Source organism: Procambarus clarkii, chromosome 45, assembly GCF_040958095.1.
Source record: "Procambarus clarkii isolate CNS0578487 chromosome 45, FALCON_Pclarkii_2.0, whole genome shotgun sequence".
In the NCBI taxonomy this organism is placed as follows: domain Eukaryota; kingdom Metazoa; phylum Arthropoda; class Malacostraca; order Decapoda; family Cambaridae; genus Procambarus; species Procambarus clarkii.
In genome coordinates this window covers 16,246,215-16,271,921 of record NC_091194.1, presented here as the reverse complement: position 1 = coordinate 16,271,921, position 25,707 = coordinate 16,246,215, and the positions used below count along the sequence as shown (strand labels likewise).

Here is a 25,707-nt window from a genome sequence, read left to right as displayed (position 1 = left end):
CATACCTCTCAGTTCCGGGACGAGTCTGGTGGCATACCGCTGAATCTTCTCTAACTTTGTCTTGTGTTTAACTAGGTATGGACTCCAAGTTGGAGCTGCATACTCCAGGATTGGTCTGACATAAGTGGTATACAGATTCCTGAACGATTCCTTACATGTGTGTAACATGTGTGAATGGTGTGTGTGTGTGTGTGTTTTGAAGGAGGATAAAGACCGAGGACGACAGCAAGAGGCTAGAAGATGACCTGGAGAAACGGAAGGAATGGTCCAACAAATGGCTACTAAAGTTCAAATCAAGTAAATGTTAAGTAATGAAGCTAGGTGGAGAGAGCAGGAGACCAAACACCGAGGTACCGAATGGGAGGTGAAGTCTTCTATGAGAAGTTCTCCATGAGACGGACAGAGAGAAAGATCTAAAAGTTGATATATCACACCAAACCTGTCTCCTGAAGCCCACATTAAAAATATATCATCAGCGGCGAATGCGAGGCTGACTAACATCAGAACTGCCTTTATAAATTTGTGTAAGGAATCATTTAGAATCTTGTATTGCACATATGTAAGATCAATTCTGGAATATGCGGCCTCAGCATGGAGCCCGTACCTTGTCAAGGACAAGACGAAGTTTGGAGAAGCTTGAATGGTGTGCCACTAGACTAGTTTTAGAATTAAAAGGTATGAGTTACGAGGAAAGGCTGCGTGAATTGCACCTAACGTCGCTGGAAGACGAAAGAATTCGGGAAGACATGATTACCACATAACAAATATAACCAATACTCAGGGTACGCGAACAAGGGGACACAGATGAAAGCTGAGTACCCAAATGAGCCACCGAGACATTAGAAAGAACATTTTCAGTGTCAGAGTATTTACTAATGGAATCCATTAAGTGATGTGGTGGGGGCACACTTCATACACTTTCAAATATAGATATGATAAGAGCCCAATAGGCTTAGTAATCTGTACACCAGTTGATTGACTGTTGAGAGGCCGGACCGAAGAGCCGAAGCTCAACTCCCGCCAGTACATCTAGGTGAGTACACACACATTTCCAAGGCCAACCACTTACTTGGGCAGGACGACAGAGCGACGGTCTCGCTTCATGCAGGTCGGCGTTCAGTCCCCGACCGTCCAAGTGGTTGGGTACCATTCCTTCCCTTCGTCCTATCCTTAATACTTATCCTAATATCCCTTCCCAGTGCTATATAGCCGTAAATGGCCCGGCGCTTTCCCCTGATTGTTCCTTCCCAAGCAGGGCGAGACTTAAGAGCCGTTGCATCAGCACACCTGGGCCCTGGCAGCGATTATTAACCTGGACGTTAGTCATCTGTTGTGGGTGGCATCCTGGGCAACGGTCAAGTGCTGCATATACCAGAGATATGCTCCATTTTCCCACAAACGCAGCAAGGCACAACGAGGGTAAAAATAGCCGGAAGGCTAACACGTGAAGTGAAACATGCAGCTTCGTAGCTAACGTGGCTAAAGCTAAATTTAGTTTAGTTTACAGGTAGCTGTAAGCTAAACTGTGCGGGTTACATGAACAAGTGGTTGAACCGAACTCTATACGCAAGTTATTGTAAATATGCAGAGAGAGAGAGAGAGATATATATAGAGAGAGATATAGATATAGAGAGATAGAGAGATAGAGAGAGAGAGAGAGAGGGGAGAGGGGAGAGGAGAGAGGAGAGGAGAGAGAGAGAGAGAGAGAGAGAGAGAGAGAGAGAGAGAGAGAGAGAGAGAGAGAGAGATAGATAGAGAGAGGAGAGAGAGAGAGAGGGGGGGAGAGAGAGAGAGAGGGGGGAGAGAGAGGGGAGAGGGGAGAGAGGAGAGAGGAGAGAGGAGAGAGGAGAGAGGAGAGAGGAGAGAGAGAGAGAGAGAGAGAGAGAGAGAGAGAGAGAGAGAGAGAGAGAGAGAGAGAGAGAGAGAGAGAGAGAGAGAGATAGATAGATCTCTAAGGAGAATCCCCAATGAACGCGAGAGAAACACATCCTTACACACAATCATCATCATCTCCTCTCCTCCAAACCAGCCAACAGAAGAACTGGACCAGAGACTTGCCCAAGTGGCCCCAAGCGTCTTACACAACCAGCTGCTCGTCTATAGCGAACCATAGCAACAAGGAACTAGTTGCAAGGAGCAAACGATGTGAACAATCGACAATAACAGGTTTACGTACCAGGCGGACGGTGGGGAGCAGATATGGCCCTTGTGCCACCCTGCCTCAGGGTCCACACTGCCCTACCGATCTCCACTTGGAATTACTAAACGAGCGGTTCTTTTTAATGTGATGACGACCGCTTCAGAACTGCGGTTGGGCGCCCAATTGACTGCAATAAGATAAATACGACTTGATTGTCCTAGTCAAGCTAGAAGCGTAATTATGCCGACGTTTTGTTTTCAGTGCTAGGCTGTTGGGAGGCTTGGGTCGTCACTATAGCTATTGGTGAACGATCTAGCTAGCCGTGAGGTAGGCTAGTGATAATGAACGAACTAGCAAGTCACAAACTTTGATTGATGCTGAAAACGAAAGCATTCTATTACTTTCTAGAAAAAAACTAACATTGAGAAGTCGTTACCGGGTATTTTGATAAGAAATTAACTTGTATCCAGTGTACCAACTTCATCTTTGTAACATACGAAGGTCTTATCTCCGCTTTAATGCACTTAAAGCTGAGCAAGATGCATAATTTTCATTTCCTGTATAAAAGTAACCGCACTCCATTGTTCTCAACCAAAATCAAGAATTTGTTTTGTTAGGCTACAAGAGAGAGAGGCCTATAAGACTATCGATTGAAAATAGTACTAATTTTTGTAGAAAATTTTACTAATATCGATTAGTAAAAACGAAAATACAGAATTGAAGAAAAAATTATTGAAGACACCAGCAGCTACGTATTTTAAGTGCTTTAAAATTTGCTTTACATAAGAAAATGACTAGATATAATGGTAATGGTTAGCTAGAGGGAAATGTCCCTTGGTCTCTCTAAAGTAGATCCAATAGAGGCTAGATTGCATCAATCTCTTCTGAAATACGAGGCATTATTGCCACTTGCTGGCATCACCTACTCTCTCTCTCTCTCTCTCGATTGTACCAATGTTGCCTTGTGTACAAGACGTTACTGCCACACCCCATATTCTCTCTCTCTCTCTCTCTCTCTCTCTCTCTCTCTCTCTCTCTCTCTCTCTCTCTCTCCTCTCTCCTCTCTCCTCTCTCTCTCTCTCTCTCTCTCTCTCTCTCTCTCTCTCTCTCTCTCTCTCTCCTCTCTCCTCTCTCTCTCTCTCTCTCTCTCTCTCTCTCTCTCTCCTCTCTCCTCTCTCTCTTCTCTCCTCTCTCTCTCTCTCCCCCCCCTCTCTCTCTCCCCCCCTCTCTCTCTCTCTCCCCCCCCTCTCTCTCTCTCTCCCCCCCCTCTCTCTCTCTCCCCCCCCCCCTCTCTCTCTCTCTCCCCCCCCTCTCCCTCTACCCCCCCCTCTCCCTCTCCCTCCCCTCTCCCTCTCCCTCCCCCCTTCTCTCAAGGGGCCTGTAGCTGAATGGACAGCGCTCTGGACGTGTAATCCTAGGGTCCGGGTTCAATTCCTAACGCCGGCAGAAACAGATGGGCAGTTTTTTTTCCACCCTGATGCCCCTGTTACCTAGAAGTAAATAGGTACGTGGGAGTTAGAGGCATTCTTGCTGCTTCCTGTGTGTGTGTGTGTGCGAAAAAATTAGTAGTTAGTATCAGTTGATTAATTGACAATTGAGAGACGGGCCGAAAGAGAAGAGCTCAATCCCCGCAAGCACAACCAATGGAGAGACTTCACTCTCCTTGCCCGCCTGCCTCCCGGCACCACACAAGTGCACCACAACCACACCTCTCCTGTCTCCACCACCACCACTACACTCCCGCCTACTCTGCTCACCCACACACACTTACCATCCCACCATGAGGAGCCTCACTCCCAGGCACAGCTGAGGAAAACACGTTCATGTAACAGTGAATCAACATTGATGACGTTGATGTAAGAATGAATCAACGCTAAGACGTCGATGTGACACTCAACATGATTCATTGTTGACTAGACGTTACTGTGGAATATTTTGCCTGTATAACCCATACACATCTGTCCTCACACTTAGTACACAACAATACACAACAGTATTATTGTACACAATTGGTACACAATTGTTGTGTACCAGTATTGGTACACAACAATACTCTTCTCGGACTAATGAGCATCAGCCTCGACAGGTAAGGCGTCTTGCTTAGGTTTTCGCGGTTTTGGTTGGGAAAGACCACTTAAAATTTGACGTTTCGTAATGGTCAAAGTTGACGAAAATTTGACGTTGACCACTTAAAAATCGCGTTGCACATTGTGTTTGGGTTGCAGGGATGCCACCTGGTCACCCCCGCCACTTGTGTTAACGGCCTGTCCTCCACTGATGACCCGGAACCCGACCCTAAGTGACCCCCAACGCTGGTGTAAGGTGACCCGCCACACAAGCCAAGGCCCACGCGACCAAAGCTAAACAGTGGAGTTCAAGGGTGTAGCCTAACCCAAAGAAGGCAGGGCTAACATGAAGGGCTAACATTCTCCATTTTCATTAGGACCTAAAACCTGTACCGGCATTATGACGTCACACACCTCGTGCTCATCATATAACAACGTTTTATCTTTATTTTCCTTAGATTATTGGGTTGGGTTTGTCTTTACTAGTGATGACGTAGTGGGATACCAACTCTTCTCAAGCCTTAGATCCTCCTCTGTTTTTAGCGTCATGGAGACCTAGTCCTGCTATGTTGAAAACAAACTATTTTGGCGTATTGTTAGCAAACCTAACTAACAATACGCCAAAATAGTTTGTTTTGGCGGATCTGTAATTATAGTAAACGTAAATATATCTAACTATATTTTATGTGATGCACTTTGTGATGATAGTGCTATATAAAGATGTCCATGACAATGCATGCTAATTTCGTCGGATTAGAGGATTTTTTTTATTCATAAGCAATAAAGTTTAATATAAATCTACGTTTCCGCTAGCTCCTTTAACCCCCCCCCCCCTTCCTCACACATGCATCACTTGATTGACAATTGAGAGGCGGGACCAGAGAGCCAAAGCTCAACCCGCGCAAGCACAACAAGGTGAGTACGCAGTTGATTGACAGTTGAGAAGCGGGACCAAAGAGTCAGAGCTCAACCCCCGCAAGAACAACTAAATGAATAAACATGCAGGGGGGGGGGGGCTCGCGGCTAAGTGGACAGCGCTCGGGGGTCGTAGTCCTAATGGCCCGGGTTCCATTCCCGGCGGAGGCGGAAACAAATGGGCAAAGTTTCTTTCACCCCTGATGCGCATGTTCACCTAGCAGTAAATAGGTATTTGGGAGTCACAGCTACTACGGGCTGCTTCCCGAGGATGTGTGCGCGTGCGTGCGTGCGTGCGAGAGGCTATGTTATAGAGATATGTAGTAGACATAATACATGAAAAAAATAATAGCTAGAAAGGCGGGGATCCGAGAGCTAATTAGCTCGATTCTGGAGTCACAATTAGTAAATACACACAAAGGCTGACAGGTCCTCACAGCCGAGCGGAGTGTTCCCTAGTCGTAGTCCAAAGGGTCTGGGTTTGATTCCCGGTCGAGGCAGAAACAAATGGGCACTTTGTTTCACCTGATGCACCTGTTCTCCTAGCATGAAACGGGTACTTGGTAGTTAAGACAGCTGCTACGGGCTGCGTCCTAGAGATGTGTGTGTGTTAGAGAAATATATAAAGTAGATATGATAGAGGAAAATGGGTCGGGAGTTAGTACATTAGACAACCGACAGTTACAAAGGCGGTTATCTTGAGATGATTTCGGGGCTTAGCGTCCCCGCGGCCCGGTCCTCGACTAGGCCTCCTTTTCGTTACACACACTCTAGGAAGCAGCCCGTAGCAGCTGTCTTAACTCCCAGGTACCTATTTACTACTAGGTAACAGGGGCATCAGGGTGAAAGACAAATTTTGCCCATTTGTCTCTGCCTCCACCAGGGATCGAACCCGGAACTTCAGGACTACGAATCTGAGCCGTGTCCAGCCAGCTGTCAGGCGCCAAGTCCCAGCGCTAACAGCAGGATCATGCAGACACAAGCAGCAATCCTTAACTACACAACACAGCAGCTATTGGTGGCAGACCTTCGCGGACCTTAGTTTGGGTCACAGGGAGGTCTTATCGGCGCCTGAGAGACCAAGTTCTGACCAATATGGTCGTTTTTATTACTATGTTTACAGGAGCAACGCTTTTATGGTCCTGCGGCAGCTCTATGCTACTAAGTTTCCTTTGAAGTCAGGAGAGCTCTCACCGCCCCAGACGATCCTCTGCTTCCTCCAGATGGCATTTGTTCCTAAGGCCAAGCACCAGTGTATTCAAATGTCTCGCCAGATGCACTCATAATACGTCCGTGACGTCGCACACACACACACACACACACACACACACACACACACACACACACACACACACACACACACACACACACATACATACATATATATGTCGTACCTATTAGCCAGAACGCACTTCTCAGCCTACTATGCAAGGCCCGATTTGCCTAATAAGCCAAGTTTTCCTGAATTAATATATTTTCTCTAATTTTTTTCTTACGAAATGATAAAGCTACCCATTTCATTACGTATGAGCTCAATTTTTTTTTATTGGAGTTAAAATTAACGTAGATATTTGACCGAACCTAACCAACCCTACCTAACCTAACCTAACCTATCTTTATAGGTTAAGTTAGGTTAGGTAGCCGAAAAAGTTAGGTTAGGTTAGGTAGGTTAGGTAGTCAAAAAACAATTATTTCATGAAAACTTGGCTTATTAGGCAAATCGGGCCTTGCATAGTAGGCTGAGAAGTGCGTTCTGGCTACTAGGTACGACATATATATATATATATATATCACACACACACACACACACACACACACACACACACACACACACACACACACACACACACACACGCGCAGACAAAACTACCGGGCGGACAGCAGTCGGGAGTCGTAGTCCCAGAGGCCAAGGTTTGATTCCCGGCCGAAGCAGAACGAAGGACATTGTATTCAAAAAGGACAATCTCAATAAATACTTAACCTAGCCTAGCATAGTGAATATACCGTATATTGATAGGTTTGTCGAGTTTGTAATAATAATTATTTCCAACCCGCACATTTTAACTAGCTGCGCCTAGCGCCCTGTATATCACGTATATCAGACCAATTAGGCTAGTGTTCGTGTTTGACTAGGCTAGTATACGATTGAAGCGACTAGAGGTGGATAGACAGATCAGCTGAGAGATAAATCCTGCCAATGGTTGCAGTAGTTGAGTCATCGTGGCGGTGGTGATTAGAGTGAAGCCACCACCGAATATATCTAAAATATCAATATCAAAAATATATAATACATTAAATCAGCGACGAAGTATTCGTCCTTAGACATTTATTGCAAGAAATGAAATATTCATTTAGCGTTGCATAAAAATGAATTCACGGAGCCTATTTTCTTATTCACAATTAAATGATTTTCTTATTTTTGCTATTGCTTACATTTTGTATAAACACTTTACCCAATTTATTCTGGATCACAAAGAAAAAATTACCTTAACAATAACAGGCATAGAATTGTCCCTAAAAATATGGCCTAAATATGGCCCTAAATATAACAGCCTAGATTTGGACCCTAAAATCAACACGCTTATATATATATATATATGTCGTACCTAGTAGCCAGAACGCACTTCTCAGCCTACTATGCATGGCCAGATTTGCCTAATAAGCCAAGTTTTCCTGAATTAATATGTTTTCTCAAATTTTTGTCTTGTGAAATGATAAAGCTACCCATTTCATTATGTATGAGGTCAATTTGTTTTTATTTGAGATAAAATTAACGTAGATATATGACCGAACCTAACCAACCCTACCTAACCTAACCTAACCTATCTCTATAGGTTAGGTTAGGTTAGGTGGCCGAAAAAGTTAGGTTAGGTTAGGTTAGGTAGGTTAGGTAGTTGAAAAACAATTAATTCATGAATACTTGACTTATTAGGCAAATCGGGCCTTGCATAGTAGGCTGAGAAGTGCGTTCTGGCTACTAGGTACGACATATATATATATATATATATATATATATATATATATATATATATATATATGCAACTGAAAACTCACACCCCAGAGTTTTCTAATGGGAGAAAGAGAATGTTCTCCTCTTTTCCCAGAGAATGGTCCTGGGGACCATTCAGGCTTGTTCGCATATATATATATATATATATATATATATATATATATATATATATATATATATATATATATATATATATATATATATATATATATATATATATATATATACACACAACCTAGTAGCCAGAACGTCGTACTTGGCCTACTATGCAAGGCCCGATTTGCCTAATAAGCCAAGTTTTCCTGAATTAATATATTTTCTATAATTTTTTTCTTATGAAATAATAAAGCTACCCATTTCATTATGTATGAGGTCAATTTTTATTTATTGGAGTTAAAATTAACATAGATATATGACTGAACCTAACCAACCCTACCTAACCTAACCTAACCTATCTTTATAGGTTAGGTAGCCGAAAAAGTTAGGTTAGGTTAGGTAGGTTAGGTAGCCGAAAACCAATTAATTCATGAAAACTTGGGTTATTAGGCAAATCGGGCCTTGCATAGTAGGCTCAGAAGTGCGTTCTGGCTACTAGGTACGACATATATATATATATATATATATATATATATATATATATATATATATATATATATATATATATATATATATATATATATATATATACACTGGTGCAATTATAGGGACCCACAGCCTCAGAGAAGGGAACACAGAGCATTCAGGGAAAAACTTGCCATTTAACTCGGAATACGAAAGAGTGTTCGCCTCTCCTACCACCCCCCTTTATATATATATATATATATATATATATATATATATATATATATATATATATATATATATATATATATATATGTATATATATATATGTATATATATATATATATGTATATATATATATATATATATGTATATATATATATATATATATGTATATATATATATATATATATATATATGTATATATATATATATATATATATATATATATGTATATGTATATATATATATATATATATATATATATATATATATATATATATATATATATATATATATATAATATTATAAGATGCGTTACGTTGCTAAGGTTGATCTTGAGACCAGTGATGCGTGGAACCAGTGTAAATAGTGTTAAATTTCACGCTTTGAGTCACATGTGAGTGAAGGTTCCAGTTGGCCTCCCAGGTGCAAACTTTACACTTGAGCATCTCAGCCCGGCTGGGATGCTTACACTCACGCACGCACTCACACACAAACTCCCGCGCACGCATACGCATTCTTGCACGTACGCGCGCCACCTCCCCCCCCCCCCCCCCCCACCACACACACGAGACATGATCACTACCTACAAAATCCTCAGGGGTATTGACAGGGTAGACAAGGATAAACTATTCAACACTGGTGGTACGCGAACAAGGGGACACAGGTGGAAACTGAGTACCCACATGAGCCACAGGGACGTTAGAAAGAACTTTTTCAGTGTTAGAGTAGATAACAGGTGGAATGCATTAGGCAGTGATGTAGTGGAGGCTGACTCCATACACAGTTTTAAATGTAGATACGATACAGCCCAATAGGTTCAGGAGCCTGTACACCAGTTGATTGACGGTTCAGAGGCGGAACCAAAGAGCCAGAGCTCAACCCCCGCAAGCACAACTAGGTGAGTACACACTCACGCGCTAAGGGCGTACACTCACGCGCTAAGGGCGTACACTCACGCGCTAAGGGCGTACACTCACGCGCTAAGGGCGTACACTCACGCGCTAAGGGCGTACACTCACGCGCTAAGGGCGTACACTCACGCGCTAAGGGCGTACACTCACGCGCTAAGGGCGTACACTCACGCGCTAAGGGCGTACACAGGAGCGAGCGCGCGCATACCTTAAAGGAGTACATGTTCACGCACTTAGGGCGTACACACTCACGCACCAAAGGCGTACACGCGCACCCGCTCGCACTCATTGGCGTGCGCGCGCACACACACACACACACACACACACACACACACACACACACTCACACTCACACTCACACTCACACTCACACTCTCACTCACTCACTCACTCACTCACTCACTCACTCACTCACTCACTCACTCACTCACTCACTCACTCACTCACACACACACACACACACACACACACACACACACACACACACTCACTCTCACACTCCCGAGCAAACAGCAGTCGGGAGTCGTAGTCCCAGAGGCCAAGGTTTGATTACCGGCCGAAGCAGAACCAAATGGGCATAATTTCTCTCATTGCCTCTGGTCACAAATATCAGAAAAAAATAGGTACCTGAGAGGTCGACGGCTACTACGGGCTGCTTCCTGGAGATGTGTGTAGTAGAAATAATAGAGGAAAATAGGTCGGGAATCAGCATATCAGACCCGACTGTTAGAAAGGCGGGTTCCAAGAGCTAACAACTCGATCCTGCTGGCACAAATAGTGAATAAATACACACAGATGCAAACAAAGGCCGAAAACTCACCTTCCGTAAAAATCACAGCCGTTGGAGTCAGCGCAGGTGTTGGTGGGGGTGGCGAGCAGCACCCAGACACAGCAGACCCAGAGTCTGGCCAGCGACAGACTCCATCTCCCGCTCGTCTTCCTGCCGCGGATGTTGGAGGGATGCTGGAGGCAGCAGACAGGGCCCGACCCTCCTGCCCCTCCGTCATAAGGCTGCTGGAGGAGCCTATCGTCCATCAGTAGGGCCATGTCTCTCACCCTAGCGGCTCTCCCGTCTCTTGCACCTAAACCCCTCGTATAGTTACATTGAAAGGAACCATTGTCTGGTCAAGTCTGGGCATTGATGCCATTCTCCTTTTTGGGGGCGAAGATTCCTCTCGACTAAGGGGGTATTTCAGGCTGTGCACACAAATTATTCACAAACACTTGTTTCGTAAATTGGTAATCCCTCGGGAATAAAGGAACTACGGTCACACACTCGCTTCACGACACCATCATGACCGCTCAAAGTACCCGTAAATCCTCGAATGGTATCTGATTTGGCTGCAGAAAGCAACAGGTATCCCGGTAGGCCAGAGCGACGCGACTCCCCTCGCCCACCGCCAGAGACCAACTAACAAGTGGATGTCCGTCAGTGGGTTGGTCCCAAGCGCTCCGGAGGATCCCAGACGCTGCCTGCCCGCTCGGGCATCAACTGCCCTTTTTTCTATTTATATTAAGACAGATATATGCGCTCTTAAGTAGTTACTCTTGCCTACATTTGGGGTTATAGAGCTGTGTCAAGAGGTGCTAATGTCCCTTTTTCGCAAAATAGTTTGCCGTAGAAGGACATGCCTTCAGTTAAGCTGTGTTGGGAAACATGGACTTGCCTGGGGCGACCTCGCGGCACCCATGTCAGCATTTTACGTCAACCTTTTCGAATGGTGGTGTTTATAATAGTTCCGTGCTGTGTGCAGCGCTTGTGTGGTATAAGTAGCGGCGATGATTTCTCGATGATTGGGGAAATCTTAATGCAATGAATAACGGCGCAGGGAAAATGATTTGTAAGAGTTGAAGGCAGCAAGTGTGGAGACGTTGGGTGGTTTATGAGCTGAATCCTTCTCGTTCAGAGAACTGCTCAACACACGTCTTGGCGGACCTTATACGAAATCTATGGTCATGTCAGACATGAACACGTTTTCGCCATTAACTCCTGGTCTCCAGTTAAAGCTATCCTCACACAAAGGCTAAGTTAACTGTGTCACAATAACTACGCTACATTTCACCCATTGAAAAATATTTCTGCCACACCTACTAATCTAATAGTGCATAATAACATCATTATAAAGTTGCACGATGTATTTGGTGATGGTATAGTGCTCATGTTCCACTTTCCGTGTGATGGTGAGGCTGATCGTACGGCTGGCAGCTGTGGGTGGAGGGAGGGCGGGCGGCGCGCGTCGGCCCAAACTGTTGTCGTGTGTCCCATGACCAGAATAAATTATTATTTCTTTTCATTACCGTCCCTTTGTTGCAAGCCGCAAGGCAGCTTTCAACACAGCTTCATTGATAGCAATGTTGAATCAGCAGATTTTACACTCATTAAATATTACTAAATTGAAAAATAGACCTAGAATAATATTTTTCCATGTATTGGATGTAACAGGTGGAAGATGGAGTGTCTGTCTGTCCTCCCACTTGATAAGTCGCGTTTGTTACGGATTCGACAAATCCGTCTACAAGGTGACGTATTATTACAAATTAAAGCGCTGCAATATTGACGTTTTCTATGCATCGGCCTCGGTTGGTTAGGTGGGTAGCATGTTCATATCATGCATTATTACTTTAGTATTGTTAGCATTAATAATAATAACTGATTGTAATTACATTATTAATGTCATTATAATAGGCTTTATTATTTATTTTATTTTAATTATTATTATTATTATTATTATTATTATTATTATTATATAGTGTAGAAAGGTAGTGTAAGGAAGATTGGAACACTGTGGACGTGGATGTGAGCGTGCACTGCCTCACACAGTGTAGGGAGGAACACTGGACGTGGATGTGAGCGTGCACTGCCTCACACAGTGTAGGGAGGAACACTGGACGTGGATGTAAGCGTGCACTGCCTCACACAGTGTAGGGAGGAACACTGTGGACGTGGATGTGAGCGTGCACTGCCTCACACAGTGTAGGGAGGAACACTGGACGTGGATGTGAGCGTGCACTGCCTCACACAGTGTAGGGAGGAACACTGGACGTGGATGTGAGCGTGCACTGCCTCACACAGTGTAGGGAGGAACACTGTGGACGTGGATGTGAGCGTGCACTGCCTCACACAGTGTAGGGAGGAACACTGTGGACGTGGATGTGAGCGTGCACTGCCTCACACAGTGTAGGGAGGAACATCAGTCTGTACACTAGTGCCTCGCTATCTTACACTTGAAAGATATCACACAGGAACGGAGACACGTGAGCGGTAGGTTGTGTTCGGCTGCGAGGTGGTGTGTGTGTGTGTGTGTGTGTGTGTTTATCTAAGTGTACTCAATTATACTTGCTGAGGTTGTGCGTCGGGTTTTTGCTCCTGCCTCTCAGTTTTCAGTCAACTGCTGGACAATTCTTTGAGCCTATTGGGCTCTATTATCTACATTTGAAATTGTGGATGAAATCTTCTTCCACCATATTACTTCCTAGTGCATTCGATTTGTTCACTATGACATTGAACAACTGTTTATCTGTGATGGCAGGTGTTGAGCTGCCCATCTTGGGCTGGCCGCCTCTCAACTTTTCACTGGGAAGGTGTACAGGCTCCTGAAGCTTTTGGGTTGAAGTATGTCTGCTTCGTCTCTTGGTTCATTTGATTATTTAGCTGCTCTGACACCCAGGTTCTCTGTAAGACCAGTGTGTGTGTGTGTACTCGCCTATTTGTGCTTGCGGGGGTTGAGCTCTGGCTCTTTGGTCCCGCCTCTCAACTGTCAATCAACTGGTTTACAGATTCCTGAGCCTACTGGGCTCTATCATATCTACATTTGAAACTGTGTATGGAGTCAGCCTCCACCACATCACTGCCTAATGCATTCCATCTGTTAACTACTCTGACACTGAAAAAGTTGTTTCTAACGTCCCTGTGGCTCATGCGGGTACTCGGTTTCCACTTGTGTCCCCTTGTTCGCGTACCACCAGTGTTGAATAGTTTATCCTTCTCTACCCGGTCGATTCCCCTGAGGATTTTATAGGTTGTGATCATGTCTCCCCTGACTCTTCTGTCTTCCAGTGTCGTAAGGTGCATTTCCCGCAGCCTTGTCTCCTAACTCATGCCTCTTAGTTCTGGGGCTAGTCTAGTGGCATACCTTTGGACTTTTTCCAGCTTCGTCTTGTGCTTGACAAGGTATGGGCTCCATGCTGGGGCCGCATAATCCGGATTGGTCTTACATATGTGGTATACAAGATTCTGAATGATTCCTTACACAGGTTCCTGAAGGCTGTTCTGATGTTAGCCAGCCTCGCATATGCCGCAGACGTTATTCTCTTTATGTGGGCTTCAGGAGACAGGTTTGGTGTGATATCAACTCCTAGATCTTTCTCTCTGTCCGTTTCATTACGTACTTCATCTCCTATTCTGTATCCTGTCTGGCCTCCTGTTTCCACCGCCTAGTTTCATTACTTTGCATTTACTCGGGTTGAACTTCAATAGCCATTTGTTGGACCATTCACTTAGTCTGTCTAGGTCATCTTGTAGCCTCCTACTATCATCCTCTGTTTCAATCCGTCTCATAATTTTTGCATCATCAGCGAACATTGAGAGAAACGAGTCTATACCCTCTGGGAGATCATTTACATATATCAGAAACAGTATAGGTCCAAGGACTGACCCCTGCGGGACTGCATTTGTAACATCTCGCCAATCTGAGACCTCACTCCTCACATTGACTCGTTGTCTCCTGTTGCTTAGGTACTCCTTTATCCAATGGAGTACCTTCCCTTTCAGGAAACCAAGCCTTTAAAAATATAAGGAGCCTTACGAAACGCTTCTAGGCGTCAGACCAAAAATAAAAATGTAAAAAATAAATTTTGGAGAGTTAATTTTTCAATTACCCTCGACAGTGAAGAAAAACGTAAGAACTATTGAGAAGATTCGTGTTAGAATTATTAATCTTACCCTTTCGGTCATATTCAGCAACATATGTTTACATATGTTTACAAGAAACAAGGTAACCAAATAAATGATAACAGAAAAATATGAAGTTGTGTTCAAAAGAGAACTTGATAAACACCTAAGTATAACTGATCAACAGAGCTGTGATTCAGACGTTAGACTGCGAGCAGTGGCGCCTGGCAAGACCAGTCTTGGTTGACCAGATGACCAACTAAGTGGCCAAATTAGAGACTGGGCCGTGTAGACATTGGTCCCCGGAACCATCACATCCATCATTACAGCATCTGTGTATGAGTCTGACTATCCTTCGTGTGTGTGTGTGTGTGTGTGTGTGTATATATATATATATATATATATATATATATATATATATATATATATATATATATATATATATATATAATGTATATATAATGTATATATATATATATGTATATATATAATGTTATGTATATGATAAATTGATTAAACGAAAAATCTCTTTAAGTAGAAGAATAACTGACCAAATAACCGAGTCTAAGCCGAGCAGTAGTAACATCTAGAGGCCTGCTGATTTTATTGGATGAACCATAGATGTGTGGCTCCTCTTGCATGATAGCATGATGATAGATGGAATTACTGGTGTCAATTTCACTTTGCCTCAGATCTACAAGATCTTGTTGAAGTTCTCGGTGTACTGCTGCTCTCAGATTGCTCTTTGACAATCCAAGGTTACACTCAACGGCTCCTTTAAAGGCAGATTCTTTGGCAAACTTATCAGCTCTATCATGCATTCGGAGGCCAACATGAGATGGAGACCACATGAAATGGACTCTGTTACCATCCTTAATAATTTTATTGTATTTGTGTCTGGCTTCTGACACGAGCATGTTACAGTTATGTCTTAGGGTTGAGAGCATTTAAGGATGATAAGGAGTCACTTACAATTAATGTATCCAGTTTGGAGACTTGTACACATTTCAGTGCAAGGAGCAAGGCAAATAGTTCAGTCTGAAGGGTAGAGGCCCAGTTGTTTATACGGACTCTCCACTCAAAGTACAAGCCATCGCCCATTGTCAGGACAACTGCACTTCCAGCTGCACCCGTGGTGCGGTGTAGGGAACCATCAGTGTATATGATTTGAGAGAGAGAATGCTGTGGACAGAGCATCAATATGGCTTAAGGCGTTGAGCTTTGCCTCAAGACGAAGCTTGGGCCGATCTCTAATTTGCTTCTTGGGTGGAAAGGGAGGGATTAAAACTGGAAAGGGTGTAACCTCCCACGGTGCAGGAAAGTGCCGTTGTTGTTTCTCTTGGTACAAATCATGAACCTGATACATTCTGAGTCGAGTTCCAGTTTTAGTTATCTATTTGGAACAATGTTAATCTTCAATAAAGAAATTCTGGAGGGCTTCTGTGCATGGGTTAGGTTGAGTTAGCCTAAGCATTTTTATACTAATTTGACAGTTAATTTCAGTAACACGATCAACAATGCTCGGAATATTAAGTTCCTTTCTCATATTAAGTATCTTTGTGGTACGAGGGCACCCAAGGATTATCCTCAAGGCTTCGTTCTGCAATTTTTCAAGCCCTCCAAGCTTTCTTTCAGGCATCAAAACAAGCAGAGGTGCAGCATAATCCACTAAAGATCTGATGTATGCAAGGTACATCATTTTGACAATTCTGACATTGGCACCATAGCCTGAGTGATAACCTGCAACAGCCTTGAGAGCTCGGAGCCTCTCTTTATACTGACGACAAAGTCTGAATACAACAGGACCATACAGTGGCACCTCAAGGCTAAGGTATTTGAATCTGTTTACATAGTCAAGCTGGGAGCCATCAGACTGTTGCATCTTGCGAACAGCTCCTCCCTGCCTGGGTGGGCGCCGATTTAGTATCTTTGTTTTCTCTGCTGAGATAATTAAACCCAGGTCCTGACATGAGTCTAATACAGAGTTAAGAGTGTTCTGCGTGTTAGCATACCCAGTGGTGTGTATCATTATATCATCATCATGGCTAATGATGTGGACGTTGGGTTTGCTCGGTACAGAGTTTAACAGCATGTTTATTAAGATATTAAATAATATAGGACTGAGGACACCACCCTGCGGGGTACCTAGTTCAAAGTCTCTTGTTACACTCCTATGCCCCTGGAAAAATACAGATGACTTCCTGTTGGATAAGTAACCCCTGATCCAAGAAAGAAACCGACCACCAATATTCATTCTTGCAAGCTCACTCAAGATAACATGTCTATTTGCATTATCAAAGACAGACTTGAGATCTAGGAAGGTGGTATATGACTTTTCAGTGTGCAGGGTAAGAAAGGTGGTGATGCAATGATGCACACTCCTTCCATGCATGAAGCCATATATCTGGGGGGATAGCATGGTTCTTATTCTATGGAGGAGACGGTTTAGGACCATTCTCTTGAATGTTTTGCAAATGCAGCTGGTAAGGGAAATTGGACGGAAAGCATTCTCTTGATTTGGCTTGGGAATTGGAATGATTATACTGTTGGTCCAAGAGATAGGAAGCTCCCCAGTAACATAGCTCATATTATACAGCTCAAGCAGGGGATTCCCTGGTACTAAAGGGAGCAGACGCAATATGTCATAAGTTTTGTTTAGGGCCGTGAGTAATTCAAACTCAGTAAATGGCACGTTGCATTCATCTTCCTTGTGGAGCATGAAGTCAACGAGCCTTTCTCGATCTCCGTAACCAGCATTTAATCTGAACTGTGCGTCTGGGGGAAGATTATTGAAGCTAGAGGTGGTTGCCCAAGCATCGACTAACTCGTTTGCTCTGTGTAGAGGGTGAGGGTGTGACACTTGGCCGATCTTATCGCCTTTAATTCTGTTAATATCCTTCTATGCCTGGCTGAGGGGGGTGTGAGAGTTGAGACTGTTAACAAAAGTTTTCCAGTTATCTTGCCTGAGCTCTGTCATGCGCTCCCTTGCCTTGGCTAGGGCTTTCTGAAAGAGCTTGAGCATTGCTGGCGTACGTGTTTCCCTATATGCAAGCCCAACTCGTCTGGCAGTGCGTTTCAAAGTACGCAGTTTGGGGTCATTGTAATAGGCATGGCGTTTATTACCTTTCATATCGTTCCGGCTACTGGATGGTGCAGGGGGCCGACCTAAAGGGTCAACAAACATCTGAATGCTCTGCACTAGACCGTCGTTAAATGTCTGGACTGTGGAGGGATCATAAGTGCTGTACCACTCTGACACATGAGCAACAAAGTCTTCACGTCGAGTTGGAAGAACACCGAGCCGTTTGCGTTTGAAAGTCCCACCGGGCAGGATGGTATTTCCTATACATAGAGTAATCAATCTAGGGTGATGATCTGACAACAAATCTGTTACAATAGATGATGTGCACCAGACGTGAGAGACGTTGGAACCAACACAGAGGTCTAGAATGCCTCCACAAATATGCGTGGGTTCAAGGTCGCCCACAATCTGCACATCTTGGTGACTATTTAGTAGCGACAGCAGTTGATTCCCGTTACCGTTACTGAAGCGAGAGCCACCAATGTCTTTGTGTCTAGCATTGTAGTCACCAAGAATGATGGTTGGCTCTGCTTGAGCGCAGGCCGGAAGATTAATATAATTTAACTTTCCTGCTGGAGCATATAGATTAAATACATTGGGGACAGAGTTGCCCACATAGATCCTCACTCCATGATACTGTTGACCGGCAGTTTGTTTTTCTAGCAGAAGTTGATGGGGTAGGGATTGTTTGATGTATAGAAGGCAAGAGTTACTGGATCTGAGGTTGTAAGAAACAAATGAGGGCAATTTCGGGGGTGAGGATCTTGCGGGAACTCTGCACTCCTGGAGACATACAATATCGATGTGTTCAGTTGTTACTTTGTGATGTAAATCTGAGAGCTTATCTCAGTGTTTACAGTGTCTAGCTTATCTCAGTGTTTACAGTGTCTAGCTTACCTCAGTGTTTACAGTGTCTAGCTTACCTCAGTGTTTACAGTGTCTAGCTTACCTCAGTGTTTACAGTGTCTAGCTTATCTCAGTGTTTACAGTGTCTAGCTTACCTCAGTGTTTACAGTGTCTAGCTTACCTCAGGGTTTACAGTGTTTAGCTTACCTCAGTGTTTACAGTGTCCAGCTTACCTCAGTGTTTACAGTGTCCAGCTTACCTCAGTGTTTACAGTGTCTAGCTTACCTCAGTGTTTACAGTGTCCAGCTTATCTCAGTGTTTACAGTGTCTAGCTTACCTCAGTGTTTACAGTGTCCAGCTTACCTCAGTGTTTACAGTGTCTAGCTTACCTCAGTGTTTACAGTGTCCAGCTTACCTCAGTGTTTACAGTGTCCAGCTTACCTCAGTGTTTACAGTGTCTAGCTTACCTCAGTGTTTACAGTGTCTAGCTTACCTCAGTGTTTACAGTGTCTAGCTTACCTCAGCGTTTACAGTGTCTAGCTTACCTCAGTGTTTACAGTGTCTAGCTTACCTCAGCGTTTACAGTGTCCAGCTTACCTCAGTGTTTACAGTGTCTAGCTTACCTCAGCGTTTACAGTGTCTAGCTTACCTCAGCGTTTACAGTGTCTAGCTTACCTCAGCGTTTACAGTGTCTAGCTTACCTCAGCGTTTACAGTGTCTAGCTTACCTCAGCGTTTACAGTGTCTAGCTTACCTCAGCGTTTACAGTGTCTAGCTTACCTCAGCGTTTACAGTGTCTAGCTTACCTCAGCGTTTACAGTGTCTAGCTTACCTCAGCGTTTACAGTGTCTAGCTTACCTCAGCGTTTACAGTGTCCAGCTTACCTCAGCGTTTACAGTGTCCAGCTTACCTCAGTGTTTACAGTGTCCAGTTTACCTCAGCGTTTACAGTGTCTAGCTTACCTCAGCGTTTACAGTGTCCAGCTTACCTCAGCGTTTACAGTGTCCAGCTTACCTCAGTGTTTACAGTGTCCAGCTTACCTCAGCGTTTACAGTGTCCAGCTTACCTCAGTGTTTACAGTGTCCAGCTTACCTCAGTGTTTACAGTGTCCAGCCTATTTCAGTTGAGGTTTCTAAGTGGCGAATAATGTCATCTATATAAATTGAAAATTTTCGATCATAATCGCTAATCTCCGAAAGTTCTTCACCGATTGCTTTAAAATTTTCACGCAATTCCATTCCATTTGCACCTGAGCAGGTTTTTATATACATAAAATATAGATGTCATGTTTGTGATGGTAAGAAAAAAACAAGTTTTTTTTTTTTTTAAACTGTGTTTTTCATGTGAGGGAAAATCTTCGAAACCTCTTTACCGATTACTTTGAAATTTTGACACAACGTTGCATTCGAATAGGCGCGTCTTTTTATATACCTACTATGTACATGCCTCACTTGTGACAGGAAAAAAAACAATTTTTTTTTTTTTAAACAGTGCCATCTGTTAGACGTCAGAGCAACACACATTGTAATCTCCAAAAGTTCTTCACCGATTGCTTTGAAATTTCGACACAACGTTCCGTTCGAATATCCGCGTGTTTTTATATACATACTATATAGATGCCACCCCTGTGACAGGTAAAAACATGCGTTTTTGGAAAACAGCGCCATCTGTTGCACACGAGACCAACACATGCTATACTAAATATGTTACGATTCCATTTCAATGTTTCCGATTTCATTGATAAAGTTAATTTGTATAAATTTCGATTATTTTCACTTTGGTTTCATTATTTTGTGTGACATTCGTTGGAATTGAGCTGTGTTGTTTACCATACCGTTCATTTCATGAGTATATTTATTTTTTATTTTTTCATTATTTTTTATTTAGTTTTTTTTAAGTTTTCCTTATATTTCAGTGATGAACATCTGGGGCCAGATTCACAAAGCAGTTACGCAAGTACTTACGAACGTGTACATTGTTCCTTAATCTTTGATGGCTTTGGTTACATTTATTAAACAGTTTACAAGCATGAAAACTTGCCAATCAACTGTTGTTATTGTTATAAACAGCCTCCTGGTGCTTCGGAGCTCATTAACTGTTTAATAATTGTAAACAAAGCCATCAAAGATTGAGAAAAGATGTACAGGTTCGTAAGTGTTTGCGTAACTTCTTCGTGAATCTGGCCCCAGATCATTTGATGTTCCCAATTTTCTGATGGGAACATCATATCATTTGATCATCAGACGAGGGAGTGGGAAATGGTGCGAAGGACGAGGGGACAGGGGAGTTGGGGATGGTGGGGACGAGGGGGAATGGAGAATGGTGGGAGGGACAGTGGGAGGGGGGGGATGGTAGGGAGGATGAGGGGACAGCGGAGTGGAAGACAGTGGGGAGGACGAGGGGACGGTAGAGTGGGGAATGGTTGGGAGGACGAGGGGACGGGGGAGAGGGGAATGGTTGGGAGGACGAGGGGACGGGGGAGAGGGGAATGGTTGGGAGGACGAGGGGACAGGGGAGGGGGGAATGGTGGGGAGGACGAGGGGATGGGGGAGGGAGGGGATGGTGGGGGAGGACTGGGGGACAGGGGAAGGGTGCTGTGGCTCAGCAACGCGTGGCCGGGTTAGTTATAAATAAACTCGTACCTGTTTACCTGCCTGTTAACGTTGATTGATACAGACACTTACCCATGACTTTGCCAGCTCTTGCAACGTGACAAGCATCACTTGCTGTATAAAACACAACCCTGAGCTCAACTAAAGTTTTAAAGTAACTTGGGTATCAGCCGAATTGTACTAAGTTTATTGAGGTATAAATACACACAAAAGGATGAGGTAGATCGAGCTATTCTCACTCCGTTTCCAGCCGTATTGGTAGCCCCTAATATCTTAACCTGTCCTCACACTTAATGCACTCTTAAGGTTTACACTGTCAACAGCAGCGTGAACAAAACTGAGGCGCTTTAGTGAAACTAAAAGCATCGCAAAATTGATCCTAACTCAGACTAATGAGCATCGGACGGGACGGGATGGGTTGGGTTGGGTTGGGTTAGGTTAGGTTAGGTTAGGTTAGGAGGGTTGTCGAGGGTTGAACGTTCCTGGTTAGTTATAACCACTTCAAATTAAGTGAAGTGGTGAGAACGAGCCAGGATTCCTCAAGGACTTAAGTGCTCGAAGCGCTTGGGTCGAGAACGACCTCGCAAGGCTTCCGAGCTCGTAAACTGTTTAATAAATAGACTGAACCGCTATGATTGAGAGAAGATGTACAGGTTTCTTAAGTGGACACTTAGTCTTCGAGGACTCCTGGCCTTGGCCACCGTTAAATCTATCAAGCCAGGAAAAGCTGTTACCTACCTTGTGATAGTTATGGGGATCAATGTCCTCGCGGGCCCGGTCTCTGAAGCAGCCTCCAGATTCGTGGTCTGGTCACCCAGGCTGTATAGACGCCGCTGTTCACAGTCTGACGTATGTCTCACAGCCTGGTTGATCAGGTATTATTCCAAGACGTTCATTAAGTTCTCTCATTAAACACCGTGAGAAATTGGCCAATTATGCCCCTTATGTTTAGAGAGAGAGAGTGAGTGAGTGAGTGAGTGAGTGAGTGTTGAAAAGTCTTGGACACCTAATATTAATACAACTGAAAACTATTCTCTCCATCTTCCAAAAGTAGGACGGAAGATATATTGATCAGAATTCATGTGTTTTACCAGGACCAGCTAGCATTTACGCAACCAATGACGAAACCTGTACATCTTTCCTCCATCATGGCGGCCTTGTTGATGTTGAGAATACAATGTTTTATATGTGCAGTACCTGACAACACAGTCTTCCCGAGTGGGCGACTCTTATGTTGTTCTACTGTATGTACAGCGTTTGTTGTACACCTGTTCTCTCCAGCCATAACTGTTGTACACCTGTTCTCTTCAGCCATAACTGTTGTACACCTGTTCTCTTCAGCCATAACTGTTGTACACCTGTTCTCTTCAGCCATAACTGTTGTACACCTGTTCTCTCCAGCCATAACTGTTGTACACCTGTTCTCTTCAGCCATAACTGTTGTACACCTGTTCTCTTCAGCCATAACTGTTGTACACCTGTTCTCTTCAGCCATAACTGTTGTACACCTGTTCTCTTCAGCCATAACTGTTGCACACCTGTTCTCTCCAGCCACAACTGCTGTACACCTGTTCTCTCCAGCCACAACTGCTGTACACCTGTTCTCTCCAGCCATAACTGCTGTACACCTGTTCTCTCCAGCCATAACTGCTGTACACCTGTTCTCTGCAGCCATAACTGCTGTACACCTGTTCTCTGCAGCCATAACTGTTGTACACCTGTTCTCTGCAGCCATAACTGCTGTACACCTGTTCTCTCCACCCACAACTGCTGTACACCTGTTCTCTCCACCCACAACTGTTGTACACCTGTTCATTCCTTCCACAACTGCTGTTCACATGTTCATTCCACCCACAACTTCTGTTCACCCCAGCCACAAGTGTAAGGATTATATAATATATATATATATATATATATATATATATATATATATATATATATATATATATATATATATATATATATATATATATATATATATATATATATATATATATATGTCGTACCTAGTAGCCAGAACGCACTTGTCAGCCTACTATGCAAGGCCAAATTTGCCTAATAAGCCCAGTTTTCCTGAATTAATATATTTTCTCTAATTTTTTTCTTATGAAAAGATAAAGCTACCAGTTTCATTATGTATGAGGTCAATTTTTTTTTATTTTAGTTAAAATTAATGTAGATATATGACCGAACCTAACCAACCCTACCTAACCTAACCTAACCTATCTTTATAGGTTAGGTTAGGTTAGGTAGCCGAAAGAGTTAGGTTAGGTTAGGTTAGGTAGGTTAGGTCGTCGAAAAACAATTAATTCATGAAAACTTGGCTTATTAGGCAAATCGGGCCTTGCATAGTAGGCTGAGAAGTGCGTTCTGGCTATTAGGTACGACATATATATATATATATATATATATATATATATATATATATATATATATATATATATATATATATATATATATATAGTCCCACTGACCAATAAAGCTTCTAAACGTAGATTATACAGATTATATTTATAATGATCACGTGTTAATCTATAATGACTTCTTCCTATGTAAATAATGTCTGAAAGTTTTGTGTAAACTATCTCACTTAAGTGTTAATATACAACCACTGATGAATTAAATTATATATGGAAATTTTATGACAATACAAAAATAAATCTTACTAACGCGATACATCATATAGAAAATTGGAGCAATGGGGGTGACTTGAACCATTGATCTGGGTGCTCCCAGCTACGCACCTTACCCCTGCATATGACGATATGGTAAAGGTTATACGACCTGGGATTCCACTGAATCCACAGGACGTCTGGAGGCTTCTACTGTAGCCTGCCCCAAGGTAGTCTTCTGAGCACTACTATTTTTTCTGGTTGCCCTCAATGGTCTTCTTTCCTCTCTTCCTTCTGGCGTCTTTTCCGCTCTCTTTGTAGACGATCTTACTCTTTGCTGTCGGGGTAATGATTCGCCTCTCCTTCAGCGCCGGCTTCAACTTGCATTTGATGCTGTGTCGTCTTGGGCCACCGATCATGGCTTCAGGTTCTCTACGTGTAAGACTTGTGCTATAACTTTTACTGGGAAGCATGTCGTTCTTCGTCCCTCTTTGTCGGTGAATCGGATACTTTTGATATCGTTCGCCGTATGCGTTTCTGTTCTCGTATTGGCATCCTTGGTGATATTTAGCGCCCTCTGATTATCCCGCACATTTGATGGTGCTGTTCACTTGAGACAGTTAAGCAAGTCCCAGCTGTGTCTGGGTACAAGTGACAGGATGAACAACCCAGCGGGTTTTCTTCCTATTGGGGAGTGTTGTACATGCTGCTATGGCGGTGTGTCCACTCACAGGATGAGTGGCGCTGCCCAATACTGTCACTATGGCGGTGTGTCCACTCACAGGATGAGTGGCGCTGCCCAATACTGTCACTATGGCGGTGTGTCCACTCACAGGATGAGTGGCGCTGCCCAATAAACTCGCCCCTCCTACCTTGAGGCTACCTTGAGGTGCTTCCGGGGCTTAGTGTCCCCGCGGCCCGGTCGTCGACCAGGCCTCCTGGTTGCTGGACTGGGGCAAAATTTAAAATTATTGGTGCTACATAACCTTCCCGGCTTGGTGGTTTCTTTTGATAATTACTTCTACTGAAGCCTGTCAAAATGGTACAGTTAACCCCATACACTCTGGTGTGGTCACCAGATATATATATATATACACTGAGAGGTGTACCCAGCACCAGGAGTATAGTGTATACACCCGAGAGCTTGCATTTGTCCTTGACTATGTTCAGAACTAAAGTATACATTCTGGTTGGTCAGTAAGGTATTGTGATGGCCTTAAACCAAACACCAAGTGTGGTGTGGGGTAAGTGTGGGAGTGTTGGACCAGGCAGTGTGGTGTGGGGTAAGTGTGGGAGTGTTGGACCAGGCAGTGTGGTGTGGGGTAAGTGTGGGAGTGTTGGGCCAGGCAGTGTGGTGTGGGGTAAGTGTGGGAGTGTTGGACCAGGCAGTGTGGTGTTGGGTAAGTGTGGGAGTGTAGGGCCAGGCAGTGTGGTGTTGGGTAAGTGTGGGAGTGTTGGACCAGGCAGTGTGGTGTGGGGTAAGTGTGGGAGTGTTGGACCAGGCAGTGTGGTGTGGGGTAAGTGTGGGAGTGTTGGACCAGGCAGTGTGGTGTGGGGTAAGTGTGGGAGTGTTGGACCAGGCAGTGTGGTGTGGGGTAAGTGTGGGAGTGTTGGACCAGGCAGTGTGGTGTGGGGTAAGTGTGGGAGTGTAGGGCCAGGCAGTGTGGTGTTGGGTAAGTGTGGGAGTGTTGGACCAGGCAGTGTGGTGTTGGGTAAGTGTGGGAGTGTTGGGCCAGGCAGTGTGGTGTTGGGTAAGTGTGGGAGTGTTGGGCCAGGCAGTGTGGTGTGGGGTAAGTGTGGGAGTGTAGGGCCAGGCAGTGTGGTGTTGGGTAAGTGT

General features: G+C 44.0%; 1 protein-coding gene and 1 long non-coding RNA gene across 2 annotated transcripts in view; one reads left to right on the top strand and one right to left on the bottom strand.

Moving 5' to 3' along the window:
- LOC123769750 (meteorin-like protein) overlaps positions 1 to 12,498 on the bottom strand; it is a 138,677-nt gene extending 126,179 nt beyond the window's left edge. The window contains exon 1 of the mRNA XM_045760987.2: positions 10,649 to 12,498. Within this exon, the coding sequence (XP_045616943.2) occupies positions 10,649 to 10,875 (227 nt within the window). The 5' untranslated portion in view covers positions 10,876 to 12,498. The remainder of the gene's footprint in view (positions 1 to 10,648) is intronic.
- LOC138350475 (uncharacterized) overlaps positions 1 to 25,707 on the top strand; it is a 352,612-nt gene that overhangs the window by 150,943 nt on the left and 175,962 nt on the right. The window lies entirely within an intron of this gene.